This window comes from Rhamphochromis sp. 'chilingali' (assembly GCF_963969265.1).
Source record: "Rhamphochromis sp. 'chilingali' genome assembly, chromosome: 9".
NCBI lineage: Eukaryota > Metazoa > Chordata > Actinopteri > Cichliformes > Cichlidae > Rhamphochromis > Rhamphochromis sp. 'chilingali'.
The window spans coordinates 8,243,612-8,258,470 of record NC_137936.1 but is presented as its reverse complement, the minus strand read 5'-3'; the positions used below and the strand labels follow the sequence as shown (position 1 = coordinate 8,258,470).

The 14,859-nt window shown below is 42.5% G+C and overlaps 1 protein-coding gene across 17 annotated transcripts in view; it reads right to left on the bottom strand.

Annotated features, from left to right (window-relative positions):
• The window catches only part of foxp1b (forkhead box P1b), a 147,131-nt gene that overhangs the window by 73,341 nt on the left and 58,931 nt on the right, over positions 1–14,859 (bottom strand). For 16 of the 17 annotated variants that reach the window (XR_013972779.1, XM_080891489.1, XM_080891493.1 and 13 more), the window contains one exon: positions 3,672–3,841. Coding sequence is in view for 16 of the 17 variants with exons in the window: in XM_080891489.1 (XP_080747615.1) it covers positions 3,672–3,830 (159 nt within the window). In the remaining variant the exon portion in view is untranslated. Of the gene's footprint in view, positions 1–3,671; positions 3,842–8,645; positions 8,720–14,859 lie in introns of all 17 variants that reach the window. The other variant, XM_080891491.1, reaches the window with a different exon arrangement.

Below are 14,859 nucleotides of genomic sequence, written 5' to 3'. Positions count from 1 at the left end.
AGTTTATTAAAAGGACTCTTGTAAAGGACAGGATATTAATATTTAATGCTCTACAGTTGCATCACACGAACCAAATTTAGAGCGAAAGAGTAACTCGTGTGTTTAAACAGGTAAGATGCTTTGCTGAAAATGACCACACATCACAGGAAATGTGAATATCGTGAAGACAGCAGCTCTAGAGCTAACAGGGTGTCCTTGAGAATATTACTGTCACCGTGCATTTATGTGACAACTACAGCTGCACAACACCGTTTCCTGTTGCAAAATCATTTAAATCACAAATCACATAACAGGTTATTGCAAAACTTTTTCATACTATTGCTTTTGTTTTATTTTCGCCCCTGCAGTATCTTCACTTCCTCATGTGGATAACGTTAAAACCACAACTTCTGCAACACAAACAAAAACAGAAAGCAAATAAACAGTGTGGTTCAGGGGTGCAGACACGTGTGCTATGAAAAGAAAAAAACTGCACATGCTATAATAGAGACATTTATTAATAATACATGGGTAACAGTGAACACAACGAGCACAGCAACAAGATGCACAACAAATGTTTACAAGGGCACCCAGTTGTCTAACTATTACAACACAACAGACAGGACATTGAGTTCCTCCTATAGAGAAATCTGCTGAATTTCAACAGCATCTTGGGGAAAAAAGAGAAGAAACGCAACACCTTTTTCACCCTAAAAAAATATTTGACTTACTAATAGACATGCTTAATTCAAGCTTATGGTCCACTTCCCCCAAATCTGACTAGTCAACAAGATGAATTCCCCTGTCAGAATCAAGATGATCAAACAGATTACAATTATTTCATCCCCCATCTTTATTAATGAGGACTGTCTTTCATAGTTATGTTCCCTAATAAGAATAAATGATATGCCACTGCCAGGTTTGTTGTTCCGGCTCACTCGAGGGACTCTCAGACATTTGCACTTTGAGTCTGAAAACATTTTAGATTGATTTTTGCGTCACCTAAAGGGGTAATGGCACCTTGCATGTGTTGTGGAGAACAAAGAGCGCAGGAAAAAAAACTCTCAGTGTGTCAGTTAGAGGCATATTAGTGCAAGCCACAAATAAAACTTAAAAGAACGACTGTGAAATGTCACAAAAGTAAAAAGTTATCGAGTAACTGAGTGAAGATCGTAATGCCCCGGGGACAATTAACATGGTTCATGGTGCGTGAGGGAAAATCCTCGGCTAGGCTAATGGGAGAATAAAAAGACTGCCTGCCTGTCTTGCCAGTAACACTACCATGGTAAGTAGCCTATCAAAGTCCAGTGCCAGGAGCTGAGAGTGAGACATCTCGTCCTTCGTTCCCATCCGCGCGTCATTTATCACAGGCAACAATTAATACACCTCCCTGCATGCGGGCCACACAAATTAACCACTGGATTTGTTCAAACGGCATGAACCAGGAATTATTTCCGCATTTGCTACAGTAGAGAGAATGTTTCCGCAATATATGGAAGCAGGATGGAGAGAGTTGCTGGTTTCTCCTTTCTTTAAATGCCAGGGCAGATGCTGGAGAGCAATAGTTCTTTTTGGACGACTTGAAAACAGGGAGCATGCTTGGACGACTGGCTCTATTCTAGTGGGAAGGCTTTATTTCCATCCCTTGTTGGTGTCAAGTGCACATCCATGACATTTTTCTCGCCCGTTCTCTCCCTCTCCCCTGCCTCGCATTTATCAAAGTTGTAACCCTGTTGTCTTTGCAGAGCGAATCAGAATGTGCCCCTGGCAAAGAATGAAGGAAAAGTCAACAGGAATTAAGTTTCACTGCAACTGTTTACTCAACTGTGGCCTGCAGTTATTGAAATTTTATCCATGGTTTTGTGTGACTACTGCAGTAATGAATTCAGTATGGCTGTGATTTTCTCACTGACGACATGCTCGTTCGGAGCTGGAAAAAAGATGGGTGGGAGGTGGGGCCTGGGGTCTAGCTGGGGTAGTGGGGATGATCTGGAGAGGCCTAAAGGCTTCACAGACTAAGGCTGAGAATCAGAACACACACTGACTCATCCTTTGTACTTACTGAACAATCAACACTTCTTCTGCCACTTACAAAGAGGAAATGGAATTAACAGGGGCATCTTGCACCAAAACAAGCACCACACTTCTAAGATGACGACACCTAAAGCATTGTTTTGCTTTGAGTGTATGTTTGACCAATTAATTATATTTACATACACCCATACTCGACAATAAAAAGGGAAAAAACTAACTTTTTTTTAAACAATTCAAAAACATGACTACTGACAAATAGTGACCTTACAGGGTTGTGCCAGTCCAAAGCCCAAAAGCTCCTGTAAAATTAGTGACTTATTGTTCCTGATTTTACAGATAAATAAATGCTAAACAAGTTAAAATTTGTAGTAAAGAATCATGCAAACGTTATGACTTCATTTAATTTGACCTGTTCAATGCTTACATGGATTAAAACATCCCTTCTGATATATCAATACATGGTAGTTCCCCTTTCGCGGTGGTACTGGGAAATAAATCCTCCAGTATCTCTGTTCTCCTGTGTGCAGAGCTACAGACTGGTACCCCTGCTGTTCTGCCTGTGCTAGCACATGATCAGCAATTAGCATTATAGCGAGGGGAAAGTGCTATAAGTGCATATAGCTGGTGTTACAAAGTTCCTGGCAAAAGCCCTGGTCATCTTACTGCTGAAGTGAAACCTGAGCTACACATCTGAAATTTCACAATAAAATTTATGTTATGTCTAAACGTCACCTAAAATGCCAAGCAATGACTCTTTAAACGGCTAAGCTATTTTGTCCTATTATCAAAATGTTCCCATCATTTCCAAAAAACAGAACTGTTCATCAGTAGCCAAATATCACAGCATCAGAACACCGTGATGATTGTGTTCAAAGATGATAAATGATAATACTGAGTTATTGCTCAGCTCTATGTGTTACAATGCCATTTCCCTCTTGTTCCATGCTACAGCTTTGTTTGCCTCCCTGTAAAAATGCTGATGGATGCGCTGTGACAACAGACAGCGGCACAGAGCCGTGCATCATCACCAAACAGCTCCTGACAACAACCCTAGTTGTGCTGTCGCAAAGACCAAGATAGTAGAAGACACACTGATCTTTTCAGTGTTGTTTCTTTAAACGCAGTGTCGTGTGCCACACATAACGCTGACACCAACAGAAAGAGCTTGTCTATTTGCCTCAAGTCTGAGATGGTGAAAATGTTTCGGCTTCACTGACGATAACGCCGGCGTCTGTCTCCTCACCTCATTGGTTAGTACAGCAGAGTGTGGCATTAGTTGTGAGTGTGAGGTGTGTTTACAATGAGCCGGAGGAAAACGCTGTCATCCAATTGGATGTCACAGTTCCTTAACTGTCTACAAAATCCTGTGGCACCTACATACTTAAAATATGTCAGAACATCATAATAAATATTTGATGGAAATGCAGATGCTGCATGCTACGATAAACACGTTTTCAACCAAACAATCACACAGAAAGAGCACTCCTCGTCTTTTAAATATTCAAAAAGGGCCTCAGTATACATAAATAATAATAATAATGTGTTTATGAACTAGATGTACTTTGAGGAGGAATTAAATATTAAGAGGCACTTTAAGAGGCGGATCGGCCTGCTGTTGACATGGCTTAATAAAGTGAAGACAGGTGTGAATGGTCTACCTGGTGCTGCTGGAGATGCAGGAAATCTGCTGCAGTCACTTCCGCTGACGGCGCGGCACTTTTTGGTCGCCCCTCTCTGGGTACTCCCTCCACGCTCGCTCCTCCATTCTCATTGGCTGGGCCGTTGCTCGTCGCCTCCGTCCCAGATTCTTGCATCATGACTTAAAAACCTGAGAGAAGGCGCAGAAGAAGAGAAAACAGGGACAGAGACAGAGAGAAGCAGCTGTTAAAACACACTGCAATGAGGTCGCATTTCAACTATGGGCCAAACTATAAACATCTGTCATATTCTTCCCACACAATTTCACTTTTGTTGCAGGTTTCCCTGTTGGTTTGTGCTTCCCCGTGTCTTGTTTGTTTGCGTGTAGCATATGCAATGAGGCAAACACACACACACACGCATTCACAGGCTGCCTCTAAACACAGTAATGAACAGCTCCTTTGTTTTGTTTTTTCCAGTGCAGATCCTTTACAGATGACAAGTCCATACCGGGCAGGAGAAAAGCAAGTGGGTTTTGTTTGTATCCTTCAGTATAGGGTATATGGAGAGCGCTGGGGGGGGGCATGGTGGAGGGGTTGGGGTTCGGCACACATGTAGAGGAACCCAACCTGCGTTGAGTGAGAGCAGAGGAGCCCAAGAAAACACTGGACCTCCAAAACAAAACACTTTCTATGGAAATGGATATATTTACTTGCATGGCTCCCTGAAGAACCACGGCAGAATGGCTTTTTAATGGGAAACAGAGCGACTGTGTGAGGCCTGCCAAAGGATCTCCATGAGAAACATCCAATCTGAGGCTGAACGAAAACAGTCAAATCCTTGAGGGGTGCTCAATTAACACCAAAACACAGGTCTGAATATAAATAAATCCTTTTGCATTGGAAAAAAATGTTGACTTTCATAACTTAATCTAACTGAAAAGGGTAAAATACAAACACTGGCAGTCGTTTTAAGCACCACTGCACGCTTTATGTAAAATTATGGCAGCAGCAATCAGTGAATACACAGCTATTTGCTTACAAGATATGTCCTCAGTTTTGTTTTTGGATACACAAAAGCCAGACAGACATGCCATCTATCCCAGCACACCCCCTCTGTCTCTCTGGGGATAAGTGCCAGTGACACTGGTGCATATCTGTGCCTGAATTCCTCAAATCAGTGGAATGATTTACAGCTATTGTGTGCTGGTCACAGGCTTCATTGCTGCAATGCATCTATCCCCCCAATTCCAGGGCAGTTAATGAAGCTGACCAAGTCAGGCAGAAGCAAATTAACTTGGCTGATTAATTATTTATATGAAGCAGAATAAATGCCTTTAAAACACTGGGCCTCATCATGAAAGAATGTGAAAGTGGAACTAAATGCAGATTTATGGTGTTGCATTTAACGCATGTAATAGGAAGGCCAGTCTGAGTTTATATGTGCTCAGGTACACATGCACAGCGTCTCCAGAGATCCCATCTAAACAAGATGCAGACACACACCCAAGGGGACACACACTCAGGCTGACAGACAGGAAATTGGGGTTGACAACTTGTCACAAAAGAATATTTACAGAGCAGAGGTGAGATAATAATCTAGAAATGGGATTATTTAAAAAAATAAACAGTGGTGTGAGGAGAACTGCGCTTTCAAAATCAGTTTTTTTTAGGGACAGGCTCGTAGCTCACTATCATCAGCAGCAGTTTGGGACTAAGAGGAGCTAAAACTGTACCAGAACACAAAGCAAACTCCAAAGAGCATTATAGTTTACATTTCCTCTCAGCCCTCCTCGCAAGAAGCATGACTGAATGAGTCATCTGACACTGTGGCCTGTGCCGGTTCAGTTGTGTGTCACAACGCCCCCACACTCAGGGGCCTGTCTGAGCAGCTTGGGCCCGGCATACAGGGCCTGTTCTTTGGGCTGGAGCTTGAGCTGGCCCCCCTCTCCCTCCAGACAGATGTTGACCCGGCTCACCCTTCCAGTCTGGCACAGCCTCCCTCCATAATGGGATTTTCTAAACAAGGAGTGAGCAAGAGGAATACTGTGGGATGGGACCCAGCCAGCCACAACTCCATCTACAGGCTCCTGCCTGCACCAACTCCCCTTCTGAGACACCAATTAGAAACACACATTCTCAGGCAAAATTAAATGCCATTTGAAATAAACCATGTGCTGACGTTATTCACCCCCACTTATTTTTCAAATAAAAGATATTTTCCACTTGCGGGAAAAAAAAGAGCTGTCTTTTTCTTTTTTTTTCCCTCTCTAAAGCTACATAAGGGGGGGAGGGGGTAATGGCTATTATACATGCACTGTCATTCCATGCAAAAATTTTCATAATTGTAACGGAAAGGCGTAAATTTCCAAATGCACAGCATCTCCAAAAGTAATCAAGAGAATGAGCCGCGGGGCTATTTTAATGTATGCAAAACTAGTGACCCACAATAAAGGAGAGGAAGGCTACAATGAATGCAAAGTAATGCGCGCATGCTTGCGACCGGCACTGATGAGGGGATGGCTAAAATTAACACCCAATTAATTTTCGAATTGACAAACAAATGAAACCCATAAATCTAGTTTCTCATTAATTTTAGCACAGAATAATTCAAAGCTGCAATATCATGAGTGAAAAAATTGGAGGGAAAAAAGAAAATGGAAAATGGGCATTATCCATCATAAATATCAAGCAGATAGGAAAGAGCCTTATTAGAGAGTTGTGCTGATAACAATGTTAATCTGTGAAGCACTGAGGCACGGACACCATCATCATCAGCTGAGGCCCGGGCAACTTGGCCACGTGACTCGGCCCTGAGTTTGTTTATCTATGTATTTATTTTCACTTTGCTCTGGGGAAAGCCTTGTGTGTGTGTGTGTGTGTGTGTGTGTGTGTGTGTGTGTGTGTGTGTGTGTGTGTGTGTGTGTGTGTGTGCGATGATGATGACGATGACTCGAAAAGCTCCAAGTTTTTCCATTTGTTCCATTTATACACCACGTGCAAATTCAACTGTAATTATGGGTCAAGCATCATGCTAAATGGGGTGTAGTTACTCGGTTTAAGAACATATGCATTCGTGGTCCAAACACAAACATTTCAACATAATAAAATACACAAAAGGAGACGTGAGGGGAAAAAAAGAAAAAGAAAAGCTCTCTTATTATTAATGGAGCATGTCAGTTTTTTCGGAGCTGGAAAAAAAGTTTAAAAAAACAAAAGAGAATGAAAATAATGGAAATTCCAGGAGATCAAAACAAGGCAACAACAGTTTGTACAAAGAGAACTAGCTGTGCTGTTGATTATTAGATGCCTGCCTGGTCTTTAGGGGGGAGTTGCTTGCAAAATAAAACAAGTGTTTGGAACAAACACTGGATAATAAAAAAAAAGGTCAGAGTTCCTGTTTGTTTACAGTTTGTTTTGTTTTCCCTGCTTCAAATGGCATAGGGAGTACAGTACAAACAAGAGTCACATGGGTCTCCCACCTGACCAGACAGGTTGAAGGTTAAGAACAGCCAGCGGGCCAGAGCTCATCACCACAATGGAAATCCAATGCCTGTCCCCCTGTCATGCCTGCCCGGAATTCAACAGCTCAAACGAGTCAGCGGTGGATTCAAGGTAGGGCTGGTCCGCGCAGCTGTGCTCTGACCCTTCTCCGTGTTCTGTTTTTCTCTAATGCTCATGACAGCAAAGCCTCGGCAGCCACCTGCTTCGATTCGCCAAGTTCTCACACAGACGTTGTTTACAGAAGCACACAACAAAAGCACAACATTTCTTGGGTGGGAGATAATGACATACAAAGGAGGACACAATAGGGAGAAGTTCACTTTAGAGCTGTTTAGGTTCAGCTTGGTTGCCAGACTAGACAACACATCGGCGTGCACCAAAGGTGCAACAACAGAATGCTTCTGAAGGTTGCTGAACAGGCTTGTGTTTTGCTGTATTTTGGCTCCTGATGTGAGGGAAAAGTCGAAAGACAAACACAAGCTGCATGTTAAATAATCCATTATCGCAGCCCTCATCACTGATAACAAACTACTCTGAGTATCTCTTGAAAATATTCCACTGGACAACACAACACGGAGAAATTGGGCTAAATTCCAACAAGCTTTACAAACTGCACTCCCACTCCCTCATACATATCATCTCCACACAGCAGAACCACCTCAGTCACAAAGCCTGAAGGTGGATCCAGTTGCCGCTCCTCTTCTGAGAGAAACGAACGGCCGTGGTGACATTCTGCCAAAGGAGACTTCACAGTCAGACCAAACAACCGTGTAATCTTGTCAGCCACTTCAACCAAGTCACAGATAAGCAAAGCATATCTCCAGACCTCTCTGACAATATAGAAGTAAAACACGCTGCACCCACCCTTCTGCAAATAATACCCCCATTGCAAATCCTAGATTTCTGCTCCACAAGAGACACAGAAGTTCTTCCCAGACCTTGTACAGGGTATAAGCAGGCCACTGACACCAGCAAACAAAGCAGCTGTTTGTTTAATAAGTGATTGCTGCCATGGCTACAGTAAACACGAGGAGCAGGGGTTTGTGTTTATGAACAAACACATCTCCTTGCAGGAGCCATTTAATATTAACCAGGTGAAATGATCAGCCAATTTCCTAGGTGACACTAGGGGCAGGCAGAGTGTAAACAGGTTCTAGGAGGGGAGAAGGAGGGGCGAGGCTTTAGGGAATCAAGGTCGATGCAAACGCAGCTTTGACTAGAATAAACAGCGAGGCAAAAGTCAAGATAAACAAAAAGTCATTCTTCTGACATTTCGAGACGCATTAGGCTGGCGTGTTGCAGCTGCTCGCAAGCCACCGTGAATGAGAACAAGATGGGGGTGACGGGCGGGGTGGGCAGCCATGGGGGTGGTCTCCTATGGAAACACATCATTGTCAAGCAAAGCAATCGTGTGTTTCTTCCAGGCCCAACAAACAGTGGCGCTTCACAACAGCACAGCGAGGAACTTGTAAAAACATGTTAAACATTTACCTCATTCAATTATTCAGTAACCGGGTTTGTGGAAATAACAAAGGAAGTCTGAGGGCTCCCAGAGATGGCACTCACTACACCAGGGCATGGAGAGAAAAACAACAAAGAAGGAATTAGGTGGAACTGAGCAAGAAAAGATGTTATCCTTCATAAATCACAGCGCCTGGTTTTGATTACTTGATTTATGTGTGACTTGAATAGTAAGATTATGACTTAGTCTGCCTGCTACATCAAAAATGTAATTGCCCACAAATAAGTGATTATACACAGTAGATAATATATAGCGGGGACTTTCAAGCAGCACATCACCTTGACCATTAATTTTTCATGCATACAACAACTTGCCATCTGCTGCAGGGCTCTAGAGTGCGACCAATTTGGTCGCAAATGCGACCAAATTTTTCAGTGGTGCGACTAAAAATAAATATTTGGTCGCACAGGTGCGACCAACTGTTCGGGTAACAAAAAAAAAAATCTCTGTAACTCTCCGTGTGGTCAACAACAGACACACATTATGCCCCTATCGTGGACTAAACCAATCAGAGATAGTCAGGGGCGGGACCTCTCTGATTGGCCGTGGTCCAGTTGAAAGTGCAGGTGGAAGAGAGAGGTGAGTAGCTTGAATAAAGCGATATCAATTCATTAACGGATTCCACACAAAGACCTAAACACGGAGCGGACCCAACACATCAGAATCAGCTTCGTCTTTCTCGGCTTTCTCACCCGAAGGCCCGAACACGGACACGCTGTCGGAGCTTAGCGATTCTTCGGGTCCGCGCTGTGTTTACGTCTTTTTGCGCTGATTCTGAGCTGCAGGTTTTGCCTCTCTCCAACCAAAATTCACCGAGCCAGCAGCAAAAGAAGCAGCAAACTGCGCTTCACATTTGATCAATGTCGTCATGAATTCCCTCTGACTTTTGCTGTTTTGCTTCCACCACGATAAAAATCACACTTCCTGCACAGCTCTCTCTCTCTCTGTACTTCAAGAACAGTTTCCCGTCTCAAATCTGTTTTCTGCATTATTCATTCGCTTATTACCCACCAGTCTACCGTTGTTTACAGCACTTTTTCTTTTTTCACTTAAATGACCTCGGACAAGAAAGCCTAATTTCTGCTGTTCAATACTGAAGAAATTTAAATTTCTTAAAATTATGCAAAATTGCAGAATATTTTTAAGGTTATCTGCTATAAAAAGCCAGACCAGGGAAAATCTCCTTCATGTTTTCCTGTGTTTTATTCTCAGTTACTTTCACACAAAGGCATCTGCTGTGATTTTCACAATTCTGATGAAGTCTCATGTGTATCAGTACTGATAAATGATCAGAATTATAATATTTCTGACTGTCTGAGGCTAAATTGAATCAAATCAGGACTTTGAGAACCGGAATTGAATGGATTATAGAAATCAGTGATGATACTCAGCCCTAGTGAGCAGCCTAGGCCTGAGAGAAGTGGATGTACTGTAGCTGTGGGTAATAAGAAAAGATGAAAAGAACTATTGATAACTTTTTTGTTAAGTTAAGGCCTGATCTGTCTGAAATTCATAGCCAGTGCTCTGACACGGTGCCATCAATATTTGAATGCTGAAAAAGCACAGTGTATCCAGAAAACACATTATATGCTGCAATAAATGCACTGCCCAAGTGTCCCCTCTCCCCACGGCCTTTCAGCAGCAGACAGCAGCAAACAGGTCGTCAGAGGAGGCCAAGATGATGATTAAGTTTTTAACATTTTCTACAATATTGACAAAGCACTTTAAGCACAAGTTTGTTAGTTAATAATTTAGAAATTAATATTGTCTGTATGGACTTCCCCCCCAAAGAAAGTGCACATGTAAAACTGCGGTGTTAAGCGATGCGGTTGAAAAATTTGAGTGCGCCTAACTTTTGTGCCGGTACGCCTAAATTTTTAAAGTTAGGCGTACCGGTGCGCCCATGTCAAAAAGTTAGTCTAGAGCCCTGTGCTGAGATGAAGCCATCCAACAAGGCTTCCTCACCCAGGATCCCCTGGTGTCTTTTCCCCCTGCACTTCCCCTACTGATATAATTTAGTCCCCCTAAAAAACTGCTAGCCCCATGAGAGGAAGCCATAAAATATGATCAAAACACATATTTATATCACCTCGGGGTGACTACAATAGAATTCTCAAGCATGAAAGTTTAGATCCAAACCTATTACTACACCGCAAGCAGAGGTGACTAGGATGATTCACGCGAACATCCGAGTATTAACACGCTACAAGTGCAGATAAATTAACAACAAGCAGGGCGCAAAAAGGCAGATTCCAGTAGCGAAGCTGAGTAGATCCGCAATTTCAGAAAACACACAAAGCCGTTTGTCTCCTTTGCATGGAGCCATGTGAGAAACACCTCTGTGCAACGGCCTGCTGTGCAGAGACAATGACGGAATGTGCCAAAGTAAGGCAGGCCATGATATTTTTAGTGCAACTAGGGCCGATGGAGACTAAGTAAATAGAGAAATCTAATGAGTTTAAATCTGGTTGTGCATGAATGGAATAGTAATTCTGGGATGTGGAGCCTCTTTTAGGAGTGGTACGCCACACATTTTCTCAGCGACTCTCCTTCATTTGACTTTGATAATCTCGCTCACATGTGGCTTATGCCCATTAACACTACAGCGAGAGGACAGACACCAGGAGACGAGGGGCTGCTTTTTCTGACCACGGGCTCAATGGAAGGGGGAAAAAAAGCAAGCACTGCTGCCCTCAAGCTCGTCTTACCAATTAGATGTGTCAAACACAAAAAACCCCAAAGAAAAACACGAATCTATCAGCGTCCTACGGGAGTTGCAAAAGCACTTATTGTTTTAACATTACTTAAAGTGTGTCATACATTTTTAATCATTTTTACTAGAATCCATGTAAGGGCTGCTCCCAATGTGCTGCTCCCAAATGTGTCACATAGATTTTCCTGGGAAAACTGAGGTTAGCCTTAACGAACTTGTCTAATTAATATTGTGTGCCTATGCAAAGAAAGGAAAATATTATTAGCATTGCTGCCTTTTGGGGGTGGCAGGTGTCAACTCATCAAAGTGCACGCTTCCTTTGTCATCTGACAACATGAGCTTAATCATTTTTTGGTAAAAGCTTTGCAGTTCTGTGAAATCGCAAACACGATGACCCAAAATTCATATCTCGATATTTTTTAGCTGGATGGCGATATAAGATATATATCTCGATATATTTTTTTTAAAGCCATAAAGTAAGAACAAAAAGAGAGTTCTTAGTCAAAGCTGTGTCCCAGATGTCACACAGGCACTTTTATTAACATAGAGCAGAAGTACATAAAATTTACTCAAAAATAAATTATGAGCATTTATTAAATAATAATGCTCCATAAATAAAAGAAAACAATGTTGTTTTTGTGCATAACAAAAAGCTCACAAATGTGCAGTCAAAATGTAAACTAAAAGACGAGCACTATAACAAGGACAGATTTCACAGCTGCTCTGTTCCCAACTTGTACTGCGTGACTGACAACCTGGAGTTTGAAATCCGCTTCGCAACCACGTCTCTTAACAGGTGCCATTAATGGTCCTTATACACAGTAGGGTAATATTACGTTGAAGCACAGTACGTATCACTCCGCGAGGCTCAGCCGTAATGCTCCGACAATCCATCAAGCGCTGCAGCTCCGTAGCTTACCAAAGTCGTACTCAAACATTTGTGACAGATTGCTGAGCGCCGTGTTCCACATAAAATCGGTGCGCGGCCATCAAGCACAACCAGAATTCATACATAAGGCGCGCTGTCAACTTTTGAGAAAATGAAAGGATTTTAGTCCGTGCAGCACCTCTGGGCTGCATGGCGTTAGCGTGGTTAGCTCGTTAGCGTGGTTAGCTAGCTAACACGTTGACGCCGTCCAGCCCCACGCACGGGGCGATGCGCAGTAACTCGTTAACGAATTTGCCGTGTCCATCTTGTCGCTTCCTGCAGGTGAAGCGATGGGGGAGGAGGGGGAGTTGTGTTCAGTGAAGGAGAGGCGAGGCCGAGTAACGTTGCGTAAAGACGAAAGTGGACGAAAGAGAGGCAAACTTGCGGCTCCGCAAGTATAATTATAACGTAACATAGACTATATCGATATAAAGGATATTGTCACATCTTATATCTCGTATAAAAATATATCGATATTTTTTAAAAACTCGATATATCGCCCAGCTCTAAAACACAGACCTGTGGTAAACCACAGCTCTAAAGACAAAGTAAGCTGCTAATTACCACTGAGTAAGTCATCAGCTGTGCTACATCCATTTATTACATTTCCACTCTCAGTACCATGCACGATAAGTGGAAGAAAGCATGGTCTGGTCAAACCCCTGCTATTTAAAAAAATCTTGACGGTGTTAAATGTTCCTCTGCAGACAAAAACGCACAGCGGGTGCATGTCTCCAACCTCTCTTGTTTAGAGTTACTCACAAAGAGATTAAGTTAAGCTATTGATTTCCCAGACAGTCATTAACCTTTACACACAAATAATGGCACGGTAATGGAGTGACTATTTTGTTTAAATAGTTACTCACAACTGTCATTCCTTCAACCGCTGCTTAAAATTGACCAAGTTCTCTGTTCATGAAACGTACGCAGTCGGCTCTTTGACGTGTGATTGGCTGTCGTTATTATGGGTGTGGCCTTACCCACTGAGTCCCCCCACTCCTCCTCATGGAGACGTTCTTCCTCAACGTGCCACGACAGGGGTCATTTAAGCCTAAGAAGCATGTTATGGCTTCCCAGAGAGAGGACAGCAAGGGTTAAAAAGGAAGGGAGCTCCATCAAGCAGTTAAATTGAAGATAAAGGGCAAACGGCTAAATAGCAGAAGACCCTACATGAATTTCTTCCTTTTAATAGAATCAGGTTTTAACAACTCTTTTTTGTTAAATACAGCCCATGTCAGGATGATGCGTCCCACTCATAAAGCAGCACAATGACAATGTACAGTGGCACTAATACAAGGACATAGTTCATCATGACATTTTCTGCAATTCCCAACTGATTAGGGTCATTATGTTGGAGGCCTGATTTATGTTGTCATTTCCTCTCACCGATCCTGCATCAATGAATCTTAATGAATTGGTAAATAAGGGTGAAGATTACACTGTGTGACACCGCAACATTTCTCACCCTCAACGGCCGAGATTTATGTAGCCAATTAGAGACTAACAGAGAAAATTGGCTGGCAGAAAAATAATATTCTTTATGGCACAAAATGGAGGCGCATTCTCAGTGAAGGGCAATTGTGTTGTCAGTGTTGAAGTCCATAAAACAGCCTTCTAACCCTCCTTCCAAACGCAAAAAAAGGGGGAGCTGGACTATTGTTTGCAAGCAGGGCAAGTTCAGACCATTGTGAGGCTGCACGTTTCACTGAGACGTTCAGACGTGCGCCGAGCCAAAGTCCTTAACATTCACCGCGGCCTACCTCGCATGTTTGAGCAGCATAAATACAGCGCCGTATGACAAACATGTTTACCTTCTCCCTGCAAACATCAGACAATCAGACACCATGAGGTGCTGCTTCTCTAATGAAGACACAGGAGCTTTTATCAAGGCCGGCCGCGTCCCTCTGTCACAAATGTGGCTCTTTCATACAGACATCAAATAACATTTGTACAAAGAAATGAATCCAAATTATTTGTGCTAAACATACAACAGGGCAATATTTGTCAATTAGTTTTTTATGCAAGGATAGAAACACATCCAAACGCCCTTCATCTTTCCTTTTTTTTTTTTTCAAAGTAGGAATATCAAAATAAAATCACCTATTTGAAGATATGTCTGATCAGCACATAGTGGAGGACATATACAATCTGATTAGGGCTCTTTAAGTATTCCTGGGCACATCATTATTACAAGCATGATAGCTTTTATTTCTCAGATGCAGATTAAAGAATCCTGAAGATGATTATGGTGAGGGACAAAACTGTTTTTGTGTATCACTACAAAGCATGAAAAGCCAGCCTGCTTATTAATACCAACTTCTTAAAAGGGCACTTAGAGTTATAATGAGAGCTTTTATGTATAACATATTGTGACTAGATTTACTGTGAGGAAGCGGCTCTCCACATCAAACAAGCCGGCTTGCTATTAGGCACAGGGGCTGAGGGATGCTGTGTGAAAAGGAGTGGAAAATTAAAGCTGAAGCAACGCAGGAAAGGGCTTAATTTACTGGCATGTACAGTATGCAAATGAGATTACTCTCAG